Source organism: Pelophylax lessonae (assembly GCF_965119305.1).
Source record: "Pelophylax lessonae genome assembly, chromosome: 12".
NCBI classification, from domain to species: Eukaryota; Metazoa; Chordata; class Amphibia; order Anura; family Ranidae; genus Pelophylax; species Pelophylax lessonae.
This window is the reverse complement of record NC_138779.1, coordinates 172,754,345-172,778,650: the sequence shown is the minus strand read 5'-3', so window position 1 is coordinate 172,778,650 and position 24,306 is coordinate 172,754,345. Positions and strand designations below refer to the sequence as shown.

General features: G+C 47.1%; 1 protein-coding gene across 2 annotated transcripts in view; it reads left to right on the top strand.

The window, feature by feature from the left end:
* The window catches only part of NR1H2 (nuclear receptor subfamily 1 group H member 2), a 199,454-nt gene that overhangs the window by 94,762 nt on the left and 80,386 nt on the right, over nt 1-24,306 (top strand). For both annotated transcript variants that reach the window (XM_082274383.1, XM_082274384.1), the window contains exons 3-4: nt 6,058-6,134; nt 6,261-6,422. In XM_082274383.1, the coding sequence (XP_082130509.1) occupies nt 6,095-6,134; nt 6,261-6,422 (202 nt within the window). In that variant the 5' untranslated portion in view covers nt 6,058-6,094. The remainder of the gene's footprint in view (nt 1-6,057; nt 6,135-6,260; nt 6,423-24,306) is intronic.

Below are 24,306 nucleotides of genomic sequence, written 5' to 3'. Positions count from 1 at the left end.
TATCCGGCATTTGTAATAGGGGCAATGGATTCTCAGGAGGGCAAATTTCCTACCGCCTTGGTGGAAAGCCAGGGGACCGCTGTTTCCCCCCCAGGGGGGGATTTAGCCACTATTGTGGCTGGCCTTGCTGATCAGGTGCAGATGCTGGTGGCTGCTCAATCTACTAAAAGACCCAGAGTTTCTCTTTCCTCTGATTCTGAGGGTGAAGGTGATGGGGCTGTTATGGCGGGGGCCTCCTTATCGGGGTCCCGCTCCTCCCTGGATCTAGTGGGGTCCGAGGTGGAGGCTGAAGTTGAAGGGGTTGATAATTCTCCCCCTGGCTCGCCTGAAGAGCTCGCAATCATGGATGAATTGATTGCTTCCATAAAACAAACGCTGCGTTTGCAGGATGAAGTGTGTCCCCCCGCTGCCTTGGCGGCTTATGGGACACAGAGAAAACGCAGGACGCCGCAGGTTTTTCCCTGCAATGATGATTTTCAGCGCGCTGTTAAGGAACAATGGCGCAATCTGCGCAAACCTTTTGCTGTACCAAGTAGGTTCAAGCTGCGTTATCCTTTCTCGCCTTCCACTGATGAAAGGTGGTGTGTACCACCCCCAGTGGATCACGCAATTGCGGTTTTAAACAAATCCACTGCGATTCCTGCAGAGGATTCCCCTGTGTTCCGTGATGCCACGGATAGGAGATTGGAGTCTCTTGCCCATCATACTTATTCTGTTACGGGTTCTATGCTTAAGGCTCTGTTTGCCTCTCTCATGGCGGCCCAGGCGGTCGCAAGTTGGACGCAGATGCTTAGGCGCGTCCTAGTGGCCGATTCGGCCTCGCCGGCGACCCTGGATATGGTGGATCAAATCCACCAGGGTGTCATGTATCTGTGTGATGCGGACTTGGACCTAGTCCCGTTGGCTGCACGTGTGCACAGCGTGGCGGTGTTGTCTCGCCGCCTGGTTTGGTTGAAATGTTGGTCGGTGGACCAGTCTTCACGTAAGACTTTAGCCAATCTGCCTTATGATGGGTCTCGCCTTTTTGGGGAGTCCTTGGATGTGTTGATTAAGGGGATCACCGGAGGTAAGGGCACTCTCTTGCCCCATTTCCCCAAGGCTAAGGGGGCTTCTGGGAAGAAGCATGCTAATTTTCGGCCCCCTCAGGGGTCCTTTCGTGCCTTTCGGTCGCACTACAAGGGCAAACCGTTCAAAGGTCAAGGCTCTCAGAAGAAGACCTGGTCTGGAAAACAGAAGTCCGGTCAATCCGGATCCGCAGCCCATAACAGTGCGGCCTGAAGGGGCGCCCTCACCCAGTTTTGGGGTGGGGGGACGCTTGCTCGGTTTTCTTCAGCCCTGGTTGGCCCGCGTGCGGGACAGATGGGTTCAGGAGATCGTTCGATCTGGTTACAAGATCGAGTTTCTCTCTCGGCCGGAGAGCAGATTTTTTCCCTCAAATCTTCAACTGTCTCCAGAGCGTTTACGGGACCTGCACCTGGCGGTGCGGGACCTGAGGGCTCAGGGAGTGATAGTTCCGGTGCCTCATCGGGACAGATTTCGGGGGTTTTATTCCAATCTGTTCACCGTGCCCAGAAAGGAGGGCAAGGTTCGTCCAATTCTGGACTTGAAGGCTCTGAACCGCTTTGTGCGGGTTCGCAAGTTCCGCATGGAATCCCTGCGGTTGGTGGTGGCTGCCCTGGTTCCGGGGGAATTCATGGCCTCCATCGATTTGAAGGATGTGTATCTTCACATCCCCACTTTCGAGGGTCACCAGAGGTACCTTCGATTTGCCATTGCGGAGGATCACTACCAGTTCGTGGCGTTGCCTTTTGGTCTCGCCTCGGCTCCGCGGGTCTTCACCAAGGTGCTTGCACCGGTTCTGGCATTATTGAGGGCCCAGGGCATTTCTGTCCTGGGGTATCTGGACGACATTCTGGTTCGGTCTGCGACCAGCCAGGGTCTGGAGAAGGACCTGTCTGTCACGATGCAAACTCTGCAGGAGTTTGGTTGGACGATAAATTTTCCAAAGTCGACACTGAGTCCGTCGGTTCGTCTTCCCTACCTGGGAATGATTCTGGACTCGGTGCAGGCGAAGGTCTTCCTGCCGGAAGACAAACTCAGAACTCTTCAGGAGGAAGTCAGGTCCCTCAGGGACGTTCCGCACTCGTCTCTGCGGACGTGCATGAGATGTCTGGGATTGATGGTCTCGGCCTTCGAGGCGATTCCCTTCGCCCAGTTTCACACGCGGGGTCTCCAAGCGGAGATCCTGTCCATGTGGGACGGGCGACCTCAATCTCTGGATCTTCAAATCTCGTTGAGTCATCGCACCAGAAGAGACCTTCTGTGGTGGCTCCAGTCCCCGATGGTGTCCGGGGGCAAGTCGTTTCGTACTATCTCGTGGACGGTAATCACCACGGATGCCAGCCTGTCGGGCTGGGGTGGTGTTCTGGGTGTTCTGTCAGCCCAGGGGACTTGGTCGGAGGGCGAGTCCTCCCTTCCGATCAACATTCTGGAATTGCGTGCGATAAATCTCTGTCTTCATCGCTGGACGGACCGGCTGCAGGGCTGCCCGGTTCGGGTGGAGACGGACAATGCCACGGCGGTGGCCTACATCAACCACCAAGGGGGCACCAGGAGTGCCCGAGCGGCTCGAGAAGTGGCCGACATTCTGTCTTGGGCCGAGACTCATGTCCCGGCGATAACGGCGGTGCACATCCCGGGGGTGGAGAACTGGCAGGCGGACTATCTGAGTCGCCAGACCCTGGATCAGGGGGAATGGTCTCTCCACCCGGCTGTCTTCCAGATGTTGTGCGCGAAGTGGGGTCTTCCAGATGTGGACCTGTTCGCGTCTCGTCTCAACAACAAGGTGAGAAGGTTCGTGGCAAGGACGCGCGACCCTCGGGCAGACGCGTCGGACGCGTTAGTGACCCCGTGGCATCAGTACAGGCTGATGTACGCGTTTCCACCGATTCAGTTGCTGTCCAGGTTCCTTCGCAGGTTACACTCGGAACGCAGCACGGTGATTCTTGTGGCACCGGACTGGCCTTGCCGGTCCTGGTACGCAGACCTCGTGAATCTGGCGGTCGACGCCCCGTGGCGTCTGCCTCTTCGAGACGATCTCCTGTCTCAAGGACCGATATACCATCCTGCTTTACAGTCGCTGGCTTTGACGGCCTGGCTGTTGAGACCGAGGTCCTGAAGGAGAAGGGTCTCTCCCCAGAGGTCGTTCATACCTTGATCAACGCGAGGAAGTCTTCCTCGGGGAAGGTTTATTACCATACTTGGAAGGCCTATTTTGCCTGGTGTGAGTCCAGGGGGTTTTCACCCCGCATGTACTCGGTTTCCCGAGTGCTGTCCTTCCTTCAAACGGGTGTCGATCAGCGTTTGGCGCTGGCTACGATAAAGGGTCAGGTGTCTGCGCTGGCCGTTCTGTTTCAACGTCCCGTGGCTTCCAACTCCTTGGTTGGCACTTTTGTTCAGGGAGTGCGGCATCTGGTTCCTCCTAGGAGGGATCCTCTGCCCCCTTGGGACTTGAATCTCGTTCTATCTGTGTTACAACGTGCTCCTTTTGAACAGATCAGGGAGATCTCGTTGTCTATGTTGTCCAAAAAGGTCGCCTTTTTGGTTGCGATCACTTCGGCTCGCAGAGTGTCGGAGCTGGCGGCTTTGTCCTGCAAGTCTCCGTATCTGGTTGTTCATTTGGATAAGGTGGTCTTGCGACCTAATCCTTCTTTTCTTCCGAAGCGAGTTTCGGAATTCCATCTTAATGAGGATATTGTCTTGCCTTCGCTGTGCGCGAAGCCTAAACATCCAAAGGAGGTGAGATTACATTCTTTGGATGTTGTTCGGGCGATAAGGGTTTACCTTAAATCGACTGAGTCTTTTCGAAAGACGGACTCCTTGTTTGTTCTTCCAGAGGGTCCTCGGAAGGGCATGGCGGCGTCGGCCTCTACCATCGCCAAATGGATCAGGCAGACCATTGAACAGGCCTATGCTTTGCAGGGGAAGGTTCCCCCTGTGCCTGTGAAGGCGCACTCTACTAGATCTCTGAGTACGTCTTGGGCCTGTCGTCATGGGGCTTCTGTAGCCCAGGTGTGTAAGGCGGCGACTTGGTCGACCGTGCACACTTTCACGAAATTCTACAAAGTAGATGTTCAGGCATCGGCGGATGCTTCCTTTGGCCGCAAGGTTCTTAGTGCGGCAATTCCCTAGGGTCCCTTGTTGGGGACCTCTGGCTGTTGGGATAAGTTTTTTATCCCCTGGTTATTTGTCTTTTCCTGGGTTGTTGCTCCTGTTGAGCAATTATTTTTCCTGTAGCCCAGCTGGTTTCCTTCCTTTGGTAAGGTTCCTTTCTTTGATGCGGAGACTGCGTTGCCTTTCGGCACGGATGCGTTTCCCACCCCTCATGTTTGCACTGCTTTGGGACGTCCCCATATGTGACGAATATGAAGAGGCGGCGACTGTCGGAGGACGTAAGAGAAAACGGAATTTTTGTAAAATCTTACCTGTAAAATTCCTTTCTCTGAGTCCTCCGACAGTCGCCGCCCCCGCCCCTCTTTTGGGGTTTGGTTGTATACTCTACTGCTATTCCACTGAAACTGAGATATGGTTGCAGGAAGTAGGAGGGTATTGACTGAGGGGACCACCCCTTGAGGGTGGGATATGTTAAAAGCTTTAATGTTAACATATTCTGTTGCCTAGCTACTCCTTCGGAGCAAAGTCTAATACCCCATATGTGACGAATATGAAGAGGCGGCGACTGTCGGAGGACTCAGAGAAAGGAATTTTACAGGTAAGATTTTACAAAAATTCCGTTATACAGATATATATGTATATATAAAGATGGGCAGCATCCCATCCGTCAGACACCCCTATTGGGGTCAACCTGGGCCTTGGGGTGGGATACAACCCATTCAAAGAAGACAAGAAAGAGTTAGCCTATAAATGTAGTTATCCAATCCATCGGGACTTGATGAAGAGAATCTTGTCCAATAGCCCGAAAAAAAAAAAAGGAAAATGAATCACTATCACCAGAATGGGCAATCTTGCGTAGTCAGTATTGCATTTTATTGCAAAGAGAGTATAGCTTCACGTTCAATATATCAAAATTGGTTTAAAGCATTAAGAAACTCTGAAAAATGTCTCATTATAAACATTCGGGGTATCAATGTTTGGTAAGGGGGGACTTAAGCATAATACTGGGTATAAGGCTATCTAGGTGTTGGTCAAGACCATGTAACTCTATGACCGGAGATAGTGATAGTAGTATTTTACTCTGTTTAGTGTTGCGGCCAGTGGAGTGTTGTTAAAGAGGTGTAGATATTTAAAAGATCTGGTCAAGAGAAGAGAAAAAGGGGGGAGAAGGGCAGTTGGGACAATAGAGGGGGGGGAGACACAAAAAAAAAAGGGGGGGGAGGAGGGGTTTATGGGTAGCATGAGGGGAAGTGGTGCTAATTGTAAGAAGCAATGATTATACAAAAGGTTCATTAAACAAGGGGTTGTTCAAGTCGTTTGCAGGGAACATTCCGTAGTCTGGATATCACTGAGGAGAAAGTCAGGTAATACTATCTGGAGGGAAGGGAGACCTTGTTAGCGTCAAGCTAACCCACCTCCTTCAGTGGATTTTGTGATGCTCTGGAGAAGAGACGCCTGAGGGGGGACATGATAGCAATTTATAAATATCTCAATGGGGATCCCAGCTTAGAAAAAAAGCTGTTCAGTCGAAGGAATTCCATGAGGACAAGAGGGCATACAATGCGATTAGAGGAGAAGCGTTTTAACCTCAGGCAACGTGGGGGGTTCTTTACTGTAAGGGCTACAAGAGTGTGGAATTCTCTACCACAAGAGGTGGTCACTGCGGTTAGTATGGTGGCTTTCAAAAGACTCTTGGACTTGCGTCTCAAGGATCAGGACATTCAGGGCTATGTGAGATGATTACAGCCACACACACCTACACAGGTTGAACTGGATGGACTGTTGTCTTTATTCAACCTCAACTACTATGTAACTATGTATATGTATACAGCATTTTAATGTATGAGTAAAAACTTCCCTCTCATTTGTGTTTTTGTTTTGCAGTGTTTGGCTCGCAATGCATGGAGAAGCCTGACCCAATATGTCAGCCACGGCTGTCGATGGCTCTGATGTGTCACTTGGTAAGTGTTAGTTGCTGATAGGCTTGGTTTGTGTCATCTAGCTTTGCAAGTTCATATCTTCTAAACTTAAATATTTTGTGGCATATTGCCTATATTGGTTTAATATTCTTCCTCCTTTCCCTGTAGATGGAGAATCTTTCCACACTGTGGATACGTTTCTATTGGATTCTGCTAGCACCACTAAGTTAACTATAAAGGAGGAGAGATCAGAGTCTCAAGGAAGTTCCTCACTACCTACTGAAAATGAAATCCTTGGAACAGATGGGGAGGGCTCCTCCCACAGCGCAGGTAACTTTTTTTGTTAAAAATGGGTGTACTTGCACGCTGCTATGTTGTGCTATTGAGTGCTATAAGACTTCAAAACTTACAAAGCGGATTGCTCAGACATATACACTAAACGTGTATCAATGTGCAGAATTATATTCAAAAGTGGTGCCGCACTCCCAAATGCTAATGTGCTAGTATCTCTTTAAATCTGTTTGCATAGCAATTTTCTGAATCAGCATATCATATCAAACCATATATAACCTTAACAAAACAAACAATGCATCAATGTATAAAGTGATCCTTGGTATGGATTTGCTTGCATATGCTCAATCTTTCATAAAAAACAGGCTTGTGTTCACCTATCCAAACGACTGCTTCCTTAACCACTTTACCACCGGAGGATTTTGCTGTCTTACGTCCAGGCCACTTTTTGCGATTCGGCGCTGTGCGACTTTAACTGACAATTGCGCGGTCGTGCGACACTGTACCCAAACGAAATTTACGTCCTTTTTTTACCACAAATAGAGCTTTCTTTTGGTGGTATTTGATCACCTGTGCGATTTTTACTTTTTGCGCTATAAACAAAAAAAGAGCGTTTATTTTGAAAAAATAACTATTTTTAACATTTTTTTATATGAAATTCCTCCCAAAAAAAATGTAAAAATCAATTTTTTTTTAAATTTGTGGCCAATTTGTTTTCTGCTACCTATGTTTGGTAAAAAAAATCACAATAAGCATATTTTGATTGGTTTGCGCAAAAGTTATTGCGTTTACTAACTAAGGGAAAGATTTCTGTCATTTTTGGTGTTTTTTTTTTTTTAACGCGTAATGGCGGCGATCTGCGATTTTTTTTTTGCGGGACTGCGACATTGCGGCGGACAGATTGGACCCTTGACTGACATTTTTGACACTTTTGGGGGTACCAGTGACATTACTGCAGTAATCAGTGCTATATATATGCACTGTTACTGTAAAAATGACACTGGCAGGGAAGGGGTTCATTTTATTGGAGAGGGAGGGGTTAATGTATGACTGGTGCTTAATAACGTGTGGGGGGGGGGGGAGGTGACTGAGTGAGCCAGGGACAGATCGGATGTTCAGCTATGCTGAACACTCCGATCTGTCACTCCCTGTCACTTAGGAGATCCGCCCGCTCTGTTTACACAGGCGGGCGGATCTCCAAACTCGATTCCCCCGACAATCGGGGAAGAGTGGTGGCGATCGCCCCGCTCCTCCCCTGGCCCGACTCCCGCTGTGAATGAAAACAGCGGGAGCGCGCCTCCGGCGGCGCGCGAGCGCCGCCTACAGGGGGAGGAGTCCAGCGACGTAGGTCTACGTCGCTGGACGGGAACGAGCCACTGTGCCGCAGTAGCAGCACAGTGGCTGGAGGTAAAGTGGTTAATTAGTGTTCACCACTATGTGCTCCAATCATCCACATACATTAGTGATAACCCCCTCATCCGATGTGCCCTTACCTGGAGGATTAGAACCAACCACGGTCTATATGCATTTTGTCCCTCTCTGGGACATGCTGTTTTATGCTGTTTCACTCCTTTGGTGGCAGCCTTGAGTTTAGAATCCTCCTTCAGGCGGATATTCCCCTTGAAGCCACGTGACCCTGTGGTGTAATGGGTAGGGGAGGGGCCAATCTGTTGTCACGCTGAGGTGCGCATTGTGAGCATACCGCGGTAATACTGTCTGATTGTCTTATACCCGCACTTTGAGGACTGAATGCTTTTTACAGTTTGGTGCATTCTAAGCACCAGGAAAATGTGAGTGTTTTTATATTTAGTGTCTAATAAACTCATTGTTTTAAAAGATAAAGCGCTATGTCCAGCTTTCTCTTTATGATTTGGGCATATCCCCCACCAGAGAAAACGCAGTCCTGGATCTATTGCTCACTAATGACCCAGACATAATCTCGGAGGTAGGAGTCCAGGACAACCTGGGCTCTAGCGATCACAGGATGATCACATTTAGTGTAAATAACAACATAACAAGACAAGTGGGGAACATAAGAACCCTAAACTTCAGAAGGGCAAACTTTCCAAAATTGTACTCAATGATGGAAAAGGTAAACTGGGACCAAACCCTGGGATCCCTGACCACAGAGGAAAAATGGGAATGCTTTAGGAACATATTAGGCAAAGGCATCTTGCAGTGCATTCCTATGGGAAATAAATTTAGAAGAGACAAAGCCAAACCTGGCTGGCTAAACTGTAGCGTCATAAAACTTATTAGGGGGAAAAAATTGGCCTTCAAGAAGTATAAATCAGAGGGCACAGTATCGGCTTTCGAGCAATACAAGGAGGCAAATAAGAAAAGTAAACAAGAAATCAAGATGGCTAAAATCAACTTTGAGAGACAAATAGCGGAGGATAGTAAAAAAAACCCAAAGAAATTCTTTAAATATATCAACAGCAAAAAAACTAAGGCAGAGCATATTGCACACATAATTAACAATGATGGGAGGATGGTTACAGAGGACACTGAAAAAGCAACCGTGCTAAATGCTTTTTTCTCGTCAGTCTTTACACAGGAAAAGGAGGGGTACACTGACCATGACTGTATGGTTAGTAGTAATAAACAGGACTTGCCACCATGGCTAACAGAGGGGGAAATCAGGGAAAGGCTGGATAAACTTAACACAAACAAATCACCAGGACCGGATGGCATACATCCGAGAGTACTCAAGGAACTCAGTAAAGTTATATCGAGACCACTGTTCCTGATCTTTGCTGACAGTATTAGGACAGGAGATGTACCAGGGGATTGGAAGAAAGCTAACGTGATTCCAATATTCAAAAAGGGCCAGAGGCATATCCCGGGAAATTATAGGCCTGTCAGTTTGACATCAGTAGTATGTAAACTTCTGGAGGGGATGATAAGGGACTATATTGTAGAGTTTGCTAAGGACAACAACATCATCAGCAGTAATCAGCACGGGTTTACAAATGGGCGTTCTTGTCAAACCAATCTCCTTACATTCTACGAGGAGGTGAGCTGTGAGCTAGATAGGGGGAGACCAGTGGATGTGGTGTACTTGGATTTCGCTAAGGCGTTTGATACAGTTCCCCACAAGCGCTTAATTTATAAAATAAGGTCTGCAGGTATCGATAGCAGGGTTTGCTCTTGGATACGGAACTGGCTAAAAAGGCGGGTCCAAAGGGTAGTAATAAACAGCGCATACTCAGACTGGTCTGAGGTGGTAAGCGGGGTCCCCCAAGGCTCAGTCCTGGGACCAACCTTGTTCAATTTATTCATAAACAACATTGAGGTCGGGATCAGTAGTTCGATATCAGTTTTTGCAGATGACACAAAATTGGGCAGGGCAATAACTTCACAACATGAAGCAGATATCCTGCAGAATGACCTGGACAAAATAACAGAGTGGGCAACGACATGGCAAATGAGGTTTAACGTGGAGAAGTGTAAGGTTTTGCACTTGGGGACTAAAAACATAAAATCACAATACACGTTAGGAGGGGAGCCCTTGGGGGAATCAAAAATGGAGAAGGATCTGGGAGTATTGGTTGATGATAGATTAGGAAACAGCATGCAATGTCAAGCGGCAGCTTCCAAAGCCAACAGAATATTAGCATGCATAAAGAAAGGGATGCATTCCAGAGATAAGACTATAATCCTTCCACTTTATAAAACTCTGGTCCGACCGCATCTGGAGTATTCCGTCCAGTTCTGGTCGCCAGTCCTCAGGAGGGATGTGTTGGAGCTGGAGAGAGTCCAGAGAAGGGCAACTAAACTAATTAGGGGATTGGAGGACCTTGACTATGAAGAGCGTCTACAATCGCTCGATTTATTCTCCCTGGAGAAGAGACGTCTGAGGGGGGACATGATAGCAATTTATAAATATCTTAATGGGGATCCCAGCTTAGAAAAAAAGCTGTTCATTCGAAGGGATTGCATGAGGACTCGAGGGCATACAATGCGATTAGAGGAGAAGCGTTTTAACCTCAGGCAACGCGGGGGGTTCTTTACTGTTAGGGCAACAAGATTGTGGAATTCTCTACCACAAGAGGTGGTTTCTGCGGGTAGTATGGTGGCTTTCAAAAGACTCTTAGACTTACATCTCAAGGATCAGAACATTCAGGGGTATGGGAGATGATTACAGCCACACATGCCTACACAGGTTGAACTGGATGGACTATTGTCTTTATTCAACCTCACCTACTATATATGGAGAGAAGTGTAAGAGAAGGAGGATTATAAATTTATGATTGCCACCAAAGGAGTGAAACAGCATAAAACAGATCCCCTGAGAGGGACAAAATGCATATAGACCATTGGTTGGTCTTATCCCCAGGTGAGGGCACATCGGATGAGGGGATTATCACTAATGTATGTGGATGATTGAAGCACATAGTGGTGAAAACTAATTAAGGAAGCAGTCGTTTGGATATGTGAACACAAGCCTGTTTTTTTTTATGAAAGATTAAGCATATGCAAGCAAATTCATACCAAAGGACACTTTATAGACTTATAAATTGTTTGTTTTGTTAATGTTATGAATGGTTTGATATGATATGCTGATACTGAAAATTGCTATGCAAACAGATTTTATAGGATACTAGCACATTAACATTTGGGAGCGCGGCAACTTTTTTTTGTTATTCTTTCTGTCTTTAACCCTTTTTACATGGGCCGGATATGATTTTTCTCAGCGGGGGATCCATCCTCTGATCCCCTGCTGAACGGAGCCGACGGGTGACATATTCCTGTATGCAGAGCTGATACGTATACAGCCCACTCTGCTCCATGGGCAGTCAGATGTAAACGAACCGGCTGACTGCCCTCTGAAGCAGTGAGACGGAGGGGGACAGATCCCCTTCTGTTTGTTTTTGCTGGATCGGATTGGAGATAGCTTGGTGCAAATGGACACAGGTCCGTTTACATTTGACTGCCTATAGAGGAGAATGGAGGGTCTGTTCGGGTCTGCCTGAAAAATGGACCAGTTTGGATTTCAGATTAAACTTGGGGAATCTAACTTGGAGGTTTCCAACATAACTAATTGCTGCGCAAATAACGTAAAGTGGTTTTAAGGGCGGAAGGTTTTGTACCTAAATGCATTCTGTGGCGGCTCGGGAGTTGACCTGCTCAAGTGCCCTCATAGCAAGAGGCTTACTGTTGGGTGCACTCAGCAGGGGGGAGGAGCCAGGACCACTGAGCATGCCCAATAGAAGAGGATCAGGGCTACTCTGTGCAAAACTATTGCATAGAGCAGATAAGTATAACCTCTGCCAGGTTATTGAACCCAGTAAAGAAAAAAAAAAATCTGAGAGGCACTGGGATTTTAATGTGAATTTACACAAAGTAGTGAGAATACAAAAACATATGGACTGCTTACTGGCTCAGGTTTGGCTGCTCACCCTCCTGTGGGTATCCCAGCAGATTACAATAAAAAACAGAAGACATGCACCAGTGGATGGAGTACCACACCAAATTATAAGAGTTGAAATTGCAGTAATTTGTTGGTTTAAACAAAAAGAAAAATCAATGTGTTTTGGGGGTCTGAAAGAAGTCAGTCTTTATCAGGTCTTCAGTTAACATAAGAAACTTGAATGAAATCACAATAGGGTTTTCCTTAGTGAATCAATATAGGGTAGCTAATAGCTGGATTAGTAGCATTACAGCCAACATTAAAGCAGTGGGTGGCAAGGTCTAGTGGGTGGTGCAACGTGCCGCCCCCTCTCTCCTGCATGAATGCTGCATCTGTCCTCTTAACTGCTGACCCGTTTATGTCCTGCTGACCCCTGTACACTGCCCTACAAACTTCTGTTTTCTGCTTTGCTAACCGCTGTCCTCTGCCCTGCTGATCTCTCATCCTGTGCCCCCCTGACAATATTTACTGCACCCCCACATCCAACAGGCTAGATCCGGTGTTGAGTCAGACACTTCTAGCTGCCGGCTCATTTTGGACTGGTAATTAGCCAGCTATTGGGAACTACTAATTAGTAAAAAAAAAATTAAATTTCTCTATCGTTCATTGACGGACGCAGTTCTCTCGGATTCATATCAGTAGGGTAATACTGCCCCCTACAGGAGTAGGACACAAGGCAGAACAAAGTTCTGGCTACGCCTATGGGCAGTCCCAGAGGGTACACCCTCTCTCTTCCTGCATAGGAGGCCAGTTTTAATCTGCCTAGTCAGGAGTAAGGACCTAGTTCCTTGCTGGGATGTTTGGTCCTGGCATAGAAGTAATTTTTTTATGTAGATTTTTTTTAGCTATTCTTTTTTTTTCTCCGGATCGTTTTTCCTGTGAGATCTTTTAGCAATTATGCCAGGCTGGGCGACAGACTGGACCCCCATATCCAGTTGTCACCCCAGTATGACCATCGAGCGCGTGCAGGCCTTAGCTCCACGCTGGGTCGGGCGCTACATAGTCCCGCTGGGCGGGGACTGGCCCCGCGAGTTAAACATCTCGCCAGGACGCACACGACAGGGTCTAGGGCTAGGCTGATGTCGCAGCGTTCCTATTTGGCCGACAACCCCCCTACTCCGGTGGCGTGGGGTGCTGTCATGAGATGGCGCCCGCCTGTGTTCCCGGTATGGTGAGTAAACATCCCCTCCCCCCCTTTCCTGGCAGATTTTGGGGTGGACATGGGCCTTCTCTCTGGGATGGTCTGACCCTCACACTCCTGGGTTCCCTCTGTCCTGTTGTGACCCCCCCACCCCCCCTTACTCCCCTCCCATGTGGGGGGCCTACCTGAAGCGGGGGCCTAGTGTGCAGGCCGCATGGGGGGCCGGGTGAGTGCGCTGTCCGCGGTGCTCGACCGATCCTACAGGGGGGCCTTTGGTGGGGTTTTCTGCTTTGGATGATGTGGGCGGGCATTTGGGGGGTCCCCCCGTGGGCCCCGATTACCGCGATTTGCGGGGCCGCCATTTTGTTGTAGCCTCTATCTGCATTTATGGGAGCGGCAAACTTGGTACACCCGTTTTCGGCCATTTTGCTGTCGATTTTTTTTGCTGTGGGGGCGGGTGGAAGTGCCTGGAGGACAGTGTGTCATGAGGGTGGTCTCTCCCTCTCTATGGGGGTCTGTTAGCACGTGCCAAACCCTGGGGGGGGGGGTGGTGCTGTAGCGCTGTGGGGCCGCTTTAAAAAAAAATTTCATTTTTGTAATTTTTTTTAAAGTTGCTGGCGGGTTCCTCAGGTTCAGTATGGACCCTGCAGGCTATTTGTTCCCACCTGACCCCCTCACGGAGGCCGCAGGGCATCCTGGATCTCCACTGTCCGTCTATGCCTTTTCGGCAGTTCGGGAAGCATTTGGGCCTGGGTGGAGGTGGTAGGTGCCTGGCTCAGCCGTCGCAGACGTGGGGCCTCCCTTCCGGGTCTGTTACCTCGCACCCTGTCTCCTCGGATGATGAAGATGACATTTCTACCTCCCCTGCCGTGACAGGCGCTGGTGGATACACTTGTGGTTTCGGTGCTTGACACCCTGCTAATTGCGGGTCACATCAGCGCCTGCACCTGGGGTGCAGGTGGCTCACATGCCAACTGGAGCTGCTCTTTTTGCTGGCTGCTCATGTAGGAGGGGACCGTCCTGAGACGTTCCTCTGGGGTGTCTAAGCGGCCATTAGATGTTGACCTTTTGGGGAGTCTCTGGTACAGAGGACTGTTCCGCCTTTGGTGGACATATGGTCTCTAGCTGAATGGGACTACTGTTGTTCCAGTGGAGGAATTCCCGTCCTGTAAGGACTTGAAGGATCGGATGGCGCGGGCTGTGGCCTGCGATCTGTACTCCCTGGCGTAGTCTGCACTGGGAATAGTGTTTATGTTTTCCCTTGCCATGCAGACTCTGCCTGCTGGGCGGAGTTCCACCGCCGTGACTTGGTGTTGGACATGTCCCTCTTGCCTTGGGGGAGCTGTTGGACCAGCTGGCGCAGGGGCTGCAATTTGACGCAGGGGCCGCGCTGGTCGAGGCTCCCTTGTATGGGTCACCTTGTCGTTTTCAGCGGTGGTTATCCAGCGTCTACTTGACCTTTAGTGTTGGTCTTCGGATCAGGCTTCTACGACGGTCTTAGTGGATCTCCCTGTTCAGGGGGATCGCCTGTTGGCACTGCCCTGGATGACATTATATCAGGGTCTCACGGGGGGAAGAGTGTGTTTTCTTCCACAGGCTAACAAGGGTAAGGGCCTTTTTCGCAGTCGGGGTTCTTCCTTTTTTGACTCGCAAACAGTTTCTTCATCCCTCGGGGACGGTTGATGAGGCGAAGTCCTTCCAGACTTCCGCGTGTGGTTCCAAACGACCCTGGTCTGGAGATTGTTTTTTTCCAGACCTGTGGACTAGGCCTACTCGGCCTGAAGGTGCTTCCTCACCCATCTAGGGGTGGGGGTCCTTGCCGGTCGAGGACCTGCGGCTGGCCCAGATCCCAGGCTGCTGGGTTCAGGAGGTCATGCAGTCCAGTTGCAAGATAGAGTCCCGATCCGTTTATTTCCGGTAAGGTTTTTTCCCTTCCAATGTACGGCTGTCCTCGGATTGCTTACTGGTGCTCTGTGAGGCAGTTCAGGCTCTGGTTCAACAAGCTGGACCAACTTGGTCCTTTGATGGTTCCGTGCAAATCAAAAATTCAAGTTGGTATTGGTTCGCACAGCGGTGGCTTCCCATCAGGGGGATTTCGGGCCTCCCGAGCCGCATCGGTCATTACCGCCTGAAAGCCGACCGCCCGCTCTACAAATTGGTACCGGGATGATGCCTCTAGCTGCAGGCATCACCCCGGTACAACCACTTATTGCAGCCGACGGTTAATCACCTCTGGGTTTTTTATTTTTTGCTCTATAAATAAAACAAAAGACCAAAAAAAAAAAACATGCATTTTTCTTAGTTTCTGTTTTGCAAATAAGTAATTTTTCTTTCTAAAGTCTTGCTAAAAGTTATACTGCTACATTTCTTTGTTAAAAATAACCCAAATCAGTTTATACAGGTCCCTCTCAAAAAATTAGCATATTGTGATGAAGTTTATTATTTTCTGTAATGTACTGATAAACATTAGACTTTCATATATTTTAGATTCATTACACACAACTGAAGTAGTGCAAGCCTTTTATTGTTTTAATATTGATGATTTTGGCATACAGCTCATGAAAACCCCAAATTCCTATCTCCAAAAATTAGCATATCATGAAAAGGTTCTCTAAACGAGCTATTAACCTAATCATCTGAATCAACTAATTAACACCTGCAAAAGATTCCTGAGGCTTTTAAAAACTCCCAGCCTGGTTCATTACTCAAAACCGCAATCATGGGTAAGACTGCCGACCTGACTGCTGTCCAGAAGGCCATCATTGACACCCTCAAGCAAGAGGGTAAGACACAGAAAGAAATTTCTGAACGAATAGGCTGTTCCCAGAGTGCTGTATCAAGGCACCTCAGTGGGAAGTCTGTGGGAAGGAAAAAGTGTGGCAGAAAACGCTGCACAACGAGAAGAGGTGACCGGACCCTGAGGAAAACTGGGGAGAGGGAAATGCCAAAATGCCTGAAGTCCAGTGTCAAGTACCCACAGTCAGTGATGGTCTGGGGTGCCATGTCAGCTGCTGGTGTTGGTCCACTGTGTTTTATCAAGGGCAGGGTCAATGCAGCTAGCTATCAGGAGATTTTGGAGCACTTCATGCTTCCATCTGCTGAAAAGCTGTATGGAGATGAAGATTTCATTTTTCAGCACGACCTGGCACCTGCTTACAGTGCCAAAACCACTGGTAAATGGTTTACTGACCATGGTATTACTGTGCTCAATTGGCCTGCCAACTCTCCTGACCTGAACCCCATAGAGAATCTGTGGGATGTTGTGAAGAGAAAGTTGAGAGACGCAAGACCCAACACTCTGGATGAGCTAAAGGCCGCTATCGAAGCATCCTGGGCCTCCATAACACCTCAGCAGTGCCACAAGCTGATTGCCTCCATGCCACGCCGCATTGAAGCAGTCATTTCTGCAAAAGGATTCCCGACCAAGTATTGAGTGCATAACTGAACATAATTATTTAAAGGTTGACTTTTTTTGTATTAAAAACACTTTTCTTTTATTGGTCGGATGAAATATGCTAATTTTTTGAGATCGGAAGTTTGGGTTTTCATGAGCTGTATGCCAAAATCATCAATATTAAAACAATAAAAGGCTTGCACTACTTCAGTTGTGTGTAATGAATCTAAAATATATGAAAGTCTAATGTTTATCAGTACATTACAGTAAATAATGAACTTTATCACAATATGCTAATTTTTTGAGAGGGACCTGTATTATTTGGTCTTTGTGAAGGTTAAAGAGTCTTCAAGGTATGGTGCCAATCATTGAAAATTATTCACACCTCTTATAATGACGGCCTATCTCATTTCTTGAGACACTAACAAGCCAGGAAACTACAAATACCCCCTAAATGATCCCTTTTTGGAAAGTAGACAATCCAAGGTATTTAGTAAGAGGCATGGTGAGTTTTTTTTAAAGCTGTAATTTTTTCCCACGTTTCTTTACAAAATAAAGATTTTTTCCCCCACAAAATTGTCATATTAACAAGTTATTTCTCTAACATAGCATATGCATACTTGCAACTACACCCCAAAACATATTCTGCTACTCCTCCTGAGTATGGTGATACCACATGTGTGAGACTTTTATACAACCTGGTCACATACAGAGGCCCAACATCCAGGGAGCACCGTCAGGCGTTCTAGGAGCATAAATTACACCTCTAATTTCATGACAACCTGTCACACTTTTGAAGGCCCTGGAGCACCAGGAAAGCAAGCACCCCAATCTATAATCTAGGAGGCATAATGAGTCTTTTGAACATGTCATTTATTTTCCACAAATTTTTGGAAAATGTGGAAAGAAAATGAAAACACATTTTTTTTTTAAACACAGAGTTGTCAGTTTTTACAATATATATGACACATACCATGTGCATACCAAACAATACACCCCAAAACACATTCTGCTACTACTCCTGAGTATGGAGATTCTACATGTGTGAGACTTTTACACAGCCTGGCCACATACAGAGGCCCAACATGCAGGGAGCACCTTCAGGTGTTCTAGGGACATAAATTACACATCTAATTTCCTGACTACCTATTACACTTTTGTGAGGCACTGATGGCACTGTGTGACACTGATGGGCACTGTGATGAGCACTGTGATGGCACTGATGTTACACGGATGAGCTCTGTGATGGTACTGATGTAGCACGGATGAGCACTGTGATTGTACTGATGTGTCACAGATGAGCACTGTGATGGCACTGATGTGGCGCGGATGAGCACTGATGAGACACCGATGAGCACTGATGTGGCATGGATGAGCATTGTTGTGATGGCACGGATGAGCACTTCGATGGCACTGATGTGGCACGGATGAGCACTGTGATACCATGGATGAGCACTGATGTGGCATGGATGAGGCACTGATGTGGCATGGATGAGGTACGGGTGAGCACTGATGTGGCATGAGTAAGGCACAGAGAGCACACTGATGTGGCATGGATGATGCATGGATAAGCACTGATGTGGCATGAATAAGGCATGGATGTGGCACTGATGGGCATGAATGAGCACTGTAGGCACTGCAAACCTAGCCCACTCACACTGCTGCAGTCTCCCTCCTCTCCTCACACACTGTATCGATCAGTGAGAGGAGAGGAGAAAGCTGAACCGGACATGACGCCAGTTTGTTGACAAAGTGATCGCACCGCCCAATGACGGAGTGATCACGTGGTAAAGGGCCGCTGTGATTGGCTCTCTACCCCCACCTGTGATGCGCTGGGTCCCGAGGACCCAGCCATCAGGACACTCCTGGCTGCGTGCCCCTGGGGGGCACGGGAGGATGTCAATAGACATTCTCCCAGAACTAACTGGCCGCGCTTTAGCACTCATTCGGCTATAGCACGATCGGCAAGTAGTTGAATTCGTTAATTTTTCTATTTATTTCTTGTAATTTATTTTCGATGTAACTGGTTTTATTTCTTTCTTAGATTAGGCTGGTATTTTTATTATAGGTAAAACTTTTCTGAATTATGTATTTAACCCCTTCCAGCAGTCTGTACACATATATGTGGCCTCACTGAAGTGGGTCTTTTTTCTGTAAGGCTGCATATATGGGTACCAGTGTTTGTGCTCACCGAGAGCCCCGAGTCTCATACTAAAGATTGGAAATTGGATTGCTGTTATAGCCTCCGATTGTCTGTCACAGTGATCAGTCAGTGTGCAGCCCACCCATGTTTTTTTTTTTCTTCCTTGAGTGGAGAGAAATATACATTGTATCCTTCTCTCTTTGCCAGGGGAGAAAAATGTAAACAAACAAAAGTGTAAGGCCCCGTTCACATTGCAGCGTCCCGACTTTGCCGGGCGACCTCATAGGTCGCGGCGCACTGCTCGCCCTGCGACCTCGGAGCGGCCGGCCTGGACTTCATAACATTGAAGTCAATGCAGGTCGCTCCGGGTCGCCCCAAAGAAGCTCCGGACCCTTTTTCTAAGTCGGAGCGACTTGTGTCGCTCCTATTAGAACGGGTCCGCAGCTTCTCTATGGAAGGCGACCTACGGCGACCTGTGAGGCGACCAGGTCGCCTCACAGGTCGCCCCAGTGTGAACGGGGGCTTAATGGAAAAAAATAAAATAAAGGTTTGATTTAGGTCAGTGTCAGTATATTTTGCTTAGGATTTTTTTAAATCTAGTATCAGTGTGTTTTAGGTAGGATAACGAAAAGCAAAACGTGTGCTATTGTTTCTGGGCCCTACTACGAATAAACAGCACATACTGTACGCATATCGCTGCAATCGTCAGGAGCAGGAGAACTAATTTTGGGGTTGTTGGTTGGTGGAAGACATGGTAATATCAAGAAATATACAGCTACATTTGAAGAAAAAAATGTTTTTTTACTAATTTGGGCTAGTTTTTTTTTTTTATAAAAAAAACAGGAGATAGCCATTACCATTTACCACGAAATGAAAGCCCAATTGGTCCTGAAAGAAAAACAAGGTATAATTTGCCTGGATACATAAAGTATTTGCCATGATATGTACAATTTTGAAAAATGTTGTTCAGACATTAAAGAGGAAGTAAAGCTTCCTTTGTAACTTGTACCTATAGGTAAGCTTAGGATAAGGCTTACCTATAGGCACTGTGAATATCTCCTAAATGTGAACGGTTTAGGAGATATTTACTTTGCATGCAGCCAGTGACGCATGTGCTCTGAAGTAACGGTCACCCGTGCCGTTCCTTTAGAGCCCTGTGCTGTGAACGGAGGCTCCCGCTCACATGCGCAGGAGTGACGTAATAGTGGCTCCGGCCAATCAGAGGGCCGGAGGACGGGAACCCGGAAGGAAGACGGGTGAACATGTCGGCCATGTCAGTGGTGTGCGGGCGTCGCTGGGGGGGCTTCGTTCTTAGGTAAGTATTTCATAATGAGCTAGTATGCGATGCATACTAGCTCATTATGCCTTTGTCTTTCAGGTTTTTATTTTTTGGAGGTTTACAACCTCTTTTAAGATTTGTTTTCAAAACAAAATAAGTGCACAACCTGTTTGCCATTTCTGCTGCTTGTATTATTTGGAGCCAATAATGTGATTTTTTTTTTTTTTTTCCCCGGACTGTTTTGTTTGTGAGAATACACAAATCGCACACTCCTGTAAGCCTTGTGCCAGTATCTTTTTTTTTTTTTTAAGAAAATGGAATAGCATTACAAGATTATGCATAAAACCGTATATGCAGGTCCAAAATAAGTAACACATGTAAGAAAGAACAATGTCAACTCAGGCATGCTTGAGGTATAGACAATCATCCAAACAATAAGAATGGGGCAACACGGTATGTAGAGGTGCAGAGAAGAAGAAAAAGAAAAAGTCAGGGTGGAAGGGGAGGGAAGTAGGGAAATGGAGGGTAAAGGAAGTTCTTGATCCAAGTATGTTGTACATCAATGAGAATACAGCCTCGGTCATTGTTAGCTATGAGATCCAAATATACAGAGGAAAAAGTCAAAGCGAACTAGCTGACCCTTATTTCATGTGCTATGGATGCCAAGTCTCGATTTTCATATGTAAGGTCTTTCATATGATATGCGCTTGCTAGCTGGATAACTAGTTTGATAGCATCGTCAAATGCCAATTTTTAAAATGAATTGAATAAATTATGTATGTGGAGATTCCCAATATTTGATTAGAGCTGTATTATAAAGTGCATAAATGACTTAATATAGGACATATAAATATATAAAATCCACAATAAAAGAGCAATGAAAAGTGAAAAGCGATTTTGTGCTCACATTATAGTCCTTTGTGCATAAGTGACTATGACATAAAAAATCCAGATAAAAATATCAAACTATAAATCATTTTGCAATCAGCAATATATGTTATTGTATTAAAATTCAGCAATGAAAGACAGTCCAATATTAAGCGGTGACTTTGTGCTCAAGATAACGTCCTTAGTGAAAGTGTGCGTCTTGGTGCACATAAGAACGGAAGAGGAGAGCTGTGCAGTGGAAGTTGTTACACCCCGGAGTCCAGAGGAGCTTTTACCAGCCCACAGGACTGTCTAAAGGGGAACCCATTTGGCCCAGGAGGCCATTAAAGCTCGAATGGTCTTAATGTCATACGACATATAAGACCCACAACATCTGGTAAGTGACCCAATTTACCCATTCACTCGGGACAAGTAATCGATACTTTAGCCCATCAAGCCAGAGCACTTGCACCTTCCAATTGTGAAGAATCACTTTCACTAAGGACGTTATCTTGAGCACAAAGTCACCGCTTAATATTGGACTGTCTTTCATTGCTGAATTTTAATACAATAACATATATTGCTGATTGCAAAATTATTTATTGTTTGATATTTTTATCTGGATTTTTTATGTCACAGTCACTTATGCACAAAGGACTATAATGTGAGCACAAAATCACTTTTCACTTTTCATTGCTATTTTATTGTGGATTTTATATACAGGGTTCGTACGGTCATTAAAAACCTGGAAAAGTTATGGAATTCTGAGATGACACTTTCCAGGCCTGGAAAGGTCATGGAAAAGTACGATTTTACAAATGTTTTGGAAAAGTCATGGAAATCTGGGGAGGAGCGGGGGGGGGGGGGGGGGCGGGGGGAGCGGATGCTTAAAACTTTTTTATTGCGAATTAATGTATAATTATTTTATTTTATGCTTGTGCACATTTCCGGGTCCGCAGCAGCCGAGGAGTAGATCATACACCAAGCACCAATCGCTGGCAGCGGGGAGGGCCGGGCCGCGGTTTGCCTGTATGTGACTGGCCAGCAGCAGCAAACCAATCACAGGCGGCGGAAGCGTCACTGGAGGGCGGGCCGCTGCCTGTGATTGGTTTGCTGCTGCTGGCCAGTCACATACAGGCAAACCGCGGCCCGGCCCTCCCTGCTGCCTGTCATTGGCAGTGTTCCCTTTAAGGTGCGCGCGTGCGCGGACGCGCAGTGTAAATTACGTCCCGCGCAAGCACCTAGTTAGACGGCGCAGCCGCAGACGGGGCGGCAAGGGAGCAGAGCGTGCACCCCGAGAGCACGCCCATTGTGTGACAATTGCGAATGAAAATTCGCTATTGTCATGCGGATCCTCCTCCTGGCCAATCAGGGAGTGGGTCCTCCCGCTTCCTGATTGGCCGAAAGGCCAACTTCATGCCATTGGCCGAGGAGGAGGCGCCGGGACTCGGGAGGACAGAGACGCGGGAAGCCGGGGACTGAAGAGTGACTGTGACTGTCCGTGAGGTAAGTGCACGGGGTCGCGGGGGGGGGGGGGGGGCCATGTCACGGCTGGTCAAACACCAGAAGATCCACTCAGGGGGTCGGAAGCTGTTCACTTGCTCGTAATGCAGCACATCCCTTACCCGGGCCGCAATGCCGACTTCCTGCTCCACCAGCATGTTAACGCAGGAGAGAAGCTGGCATCTCTGCATTGATTGGGGGCATTGCTGTGGGCACTCTGCAATTTATTGGGGGCAATGCTGTGGGCACTCTGCATTTATTGGGGGCATTGCTGTGGCACTCTGCAATTTATTTGGGGCATTGCTGTGGCACTCTGCAATTTATTTGGGGCATTGCTGTGGGCACTCTGCATTTTTTGGGTGCAATGCTGTGGGCACTCTGCAATTTATTGGGGGCATTGCTGTGCCACTCTGCAATTTATTGGGGGCATTGCTGTGGGCACTCTGCAATTGATTGGGGGCATTGCTGTGGGCACTCTGCAATTTATTGGGGGCATTGCTGTGCCACTCTGCAATTTATTGGGGGCATTGCTGTGGGCACTCTGCAATTTATTGGGGGCATTGCTGTGGGCACTCTGCAATTTATTGGGGGCATTGCTGTGGGCACTCTGCAATTTATTGGGGGCATTGCTGTGCCACTCTGCAATTTATTGGGGGTATTGCTGTGCCACTCTGCAATTGATTGGGGGCATTGCTGTGGCACTCTGCAATTGATTGGGGGCATTGCTGTGGCACTCTGCAATTTATTGGGGGCATTGCTGTGCACTCTGCAATTTATTGGGGGCATTGCTGTGCACTCTACAATTTATTGGGGGCATTGCTGTGGGCACTCTGCAATTTATTGGGGGCATTGCTGTGGCACTCTGCAATTTATTGGGGGCATTGCTGTGGGCACTCTGCAATGTATTGGGGGCATTGCTGTGGCACTCTGCAATTTATTGGGGGCATTGCTGTGCCACTCTGCAATTTATTGGGGGGCATTGCTGTGGCACTCTGCAATTTATTGGGGGCATTGCTGTGGCACTCTGCAATTTATTGGGGGCATTGCTGTGGCACTCTGCAATTGATTGGGGCATTGCTGTGGCACTCTGCAATTGATTGGGGGCACGCTGGTCACTCTGCATTGACGTCCCCCCCGCTCAGTCTAAAGGTTTGCGCTCATGACTCACTGCCACCTGAACAGCTTTATTTGGGCAAGCAGGAGCACCACTGTTCTTCCTCCCAAAAGTAAGTGCCGCATTTGTGCACCATCAGATCTGTGCCATCCATACCAGTCTGCCTGCACCTCATGACTGTCGCTTGGGCCTTAAAAGATTACTGTGCTGCATTTTGGGTGTGCTGGGTGTGACACATGCTGGGTGTGACATAGATGTTCTTCTTATTTAACACGTATACATAGACATTTCATGAAACATTAGGTCATGAATATTTACGTGAAGTCATGGAAAAGTCATGGAAAAGTCATGGAATTTCATTGGTGAAAATGTGTATGAACCCTGTATATATTTATATGTCCTATATTAAGTAATTTATGCACTTTATAACACAGGTCGAATCAAATATTGGGAATCTCCACATACATAATTTATTCAATTTATTTTAAAAATTGGCATTTGACGATGCTATCAAACTAGTTATCCAGCTAGCAAGCGCTGTATTTGGCCTTTTTTAAAGACCATTCTTTTAACTCAATACCTTTTATTGTACAGCAGCTGCTTTACCTCTATCTGTATTCCTATTTTATCAGATTCCATTATTTATATATCCACCATAAACCCTATCTTTGGCGTGTGGTATATACTTTGTATATTCTTTTCACTTCCATATGATATACAGTGGGTACGGAAAGTATTCAGACCCCCTTAAATGTTTCACTCTTTGTTATATTGCAGCCATTTGCTGAAATCATTTAAGTTCATTCTTCTTCCTCATGAATGTACACATAGCACCCCATACTGACAGAAAAACACAGAATTGTTGACATTGTTGCAGATTTATTAAAAAAGAAAAACTGAAATATCACATGGTCCTAAGTATTCAGACCCTTTGCTGTGACACCCATATATTTAACTCAGGTGCTTTCCATCTCTTCTGATCATCCTTGAGATGGTTCTACACCTTCATTTGAGTCCAGCTGTGTTTGATTATACTGATTGGACTTGATTAGGAAAGCCACACACCCAT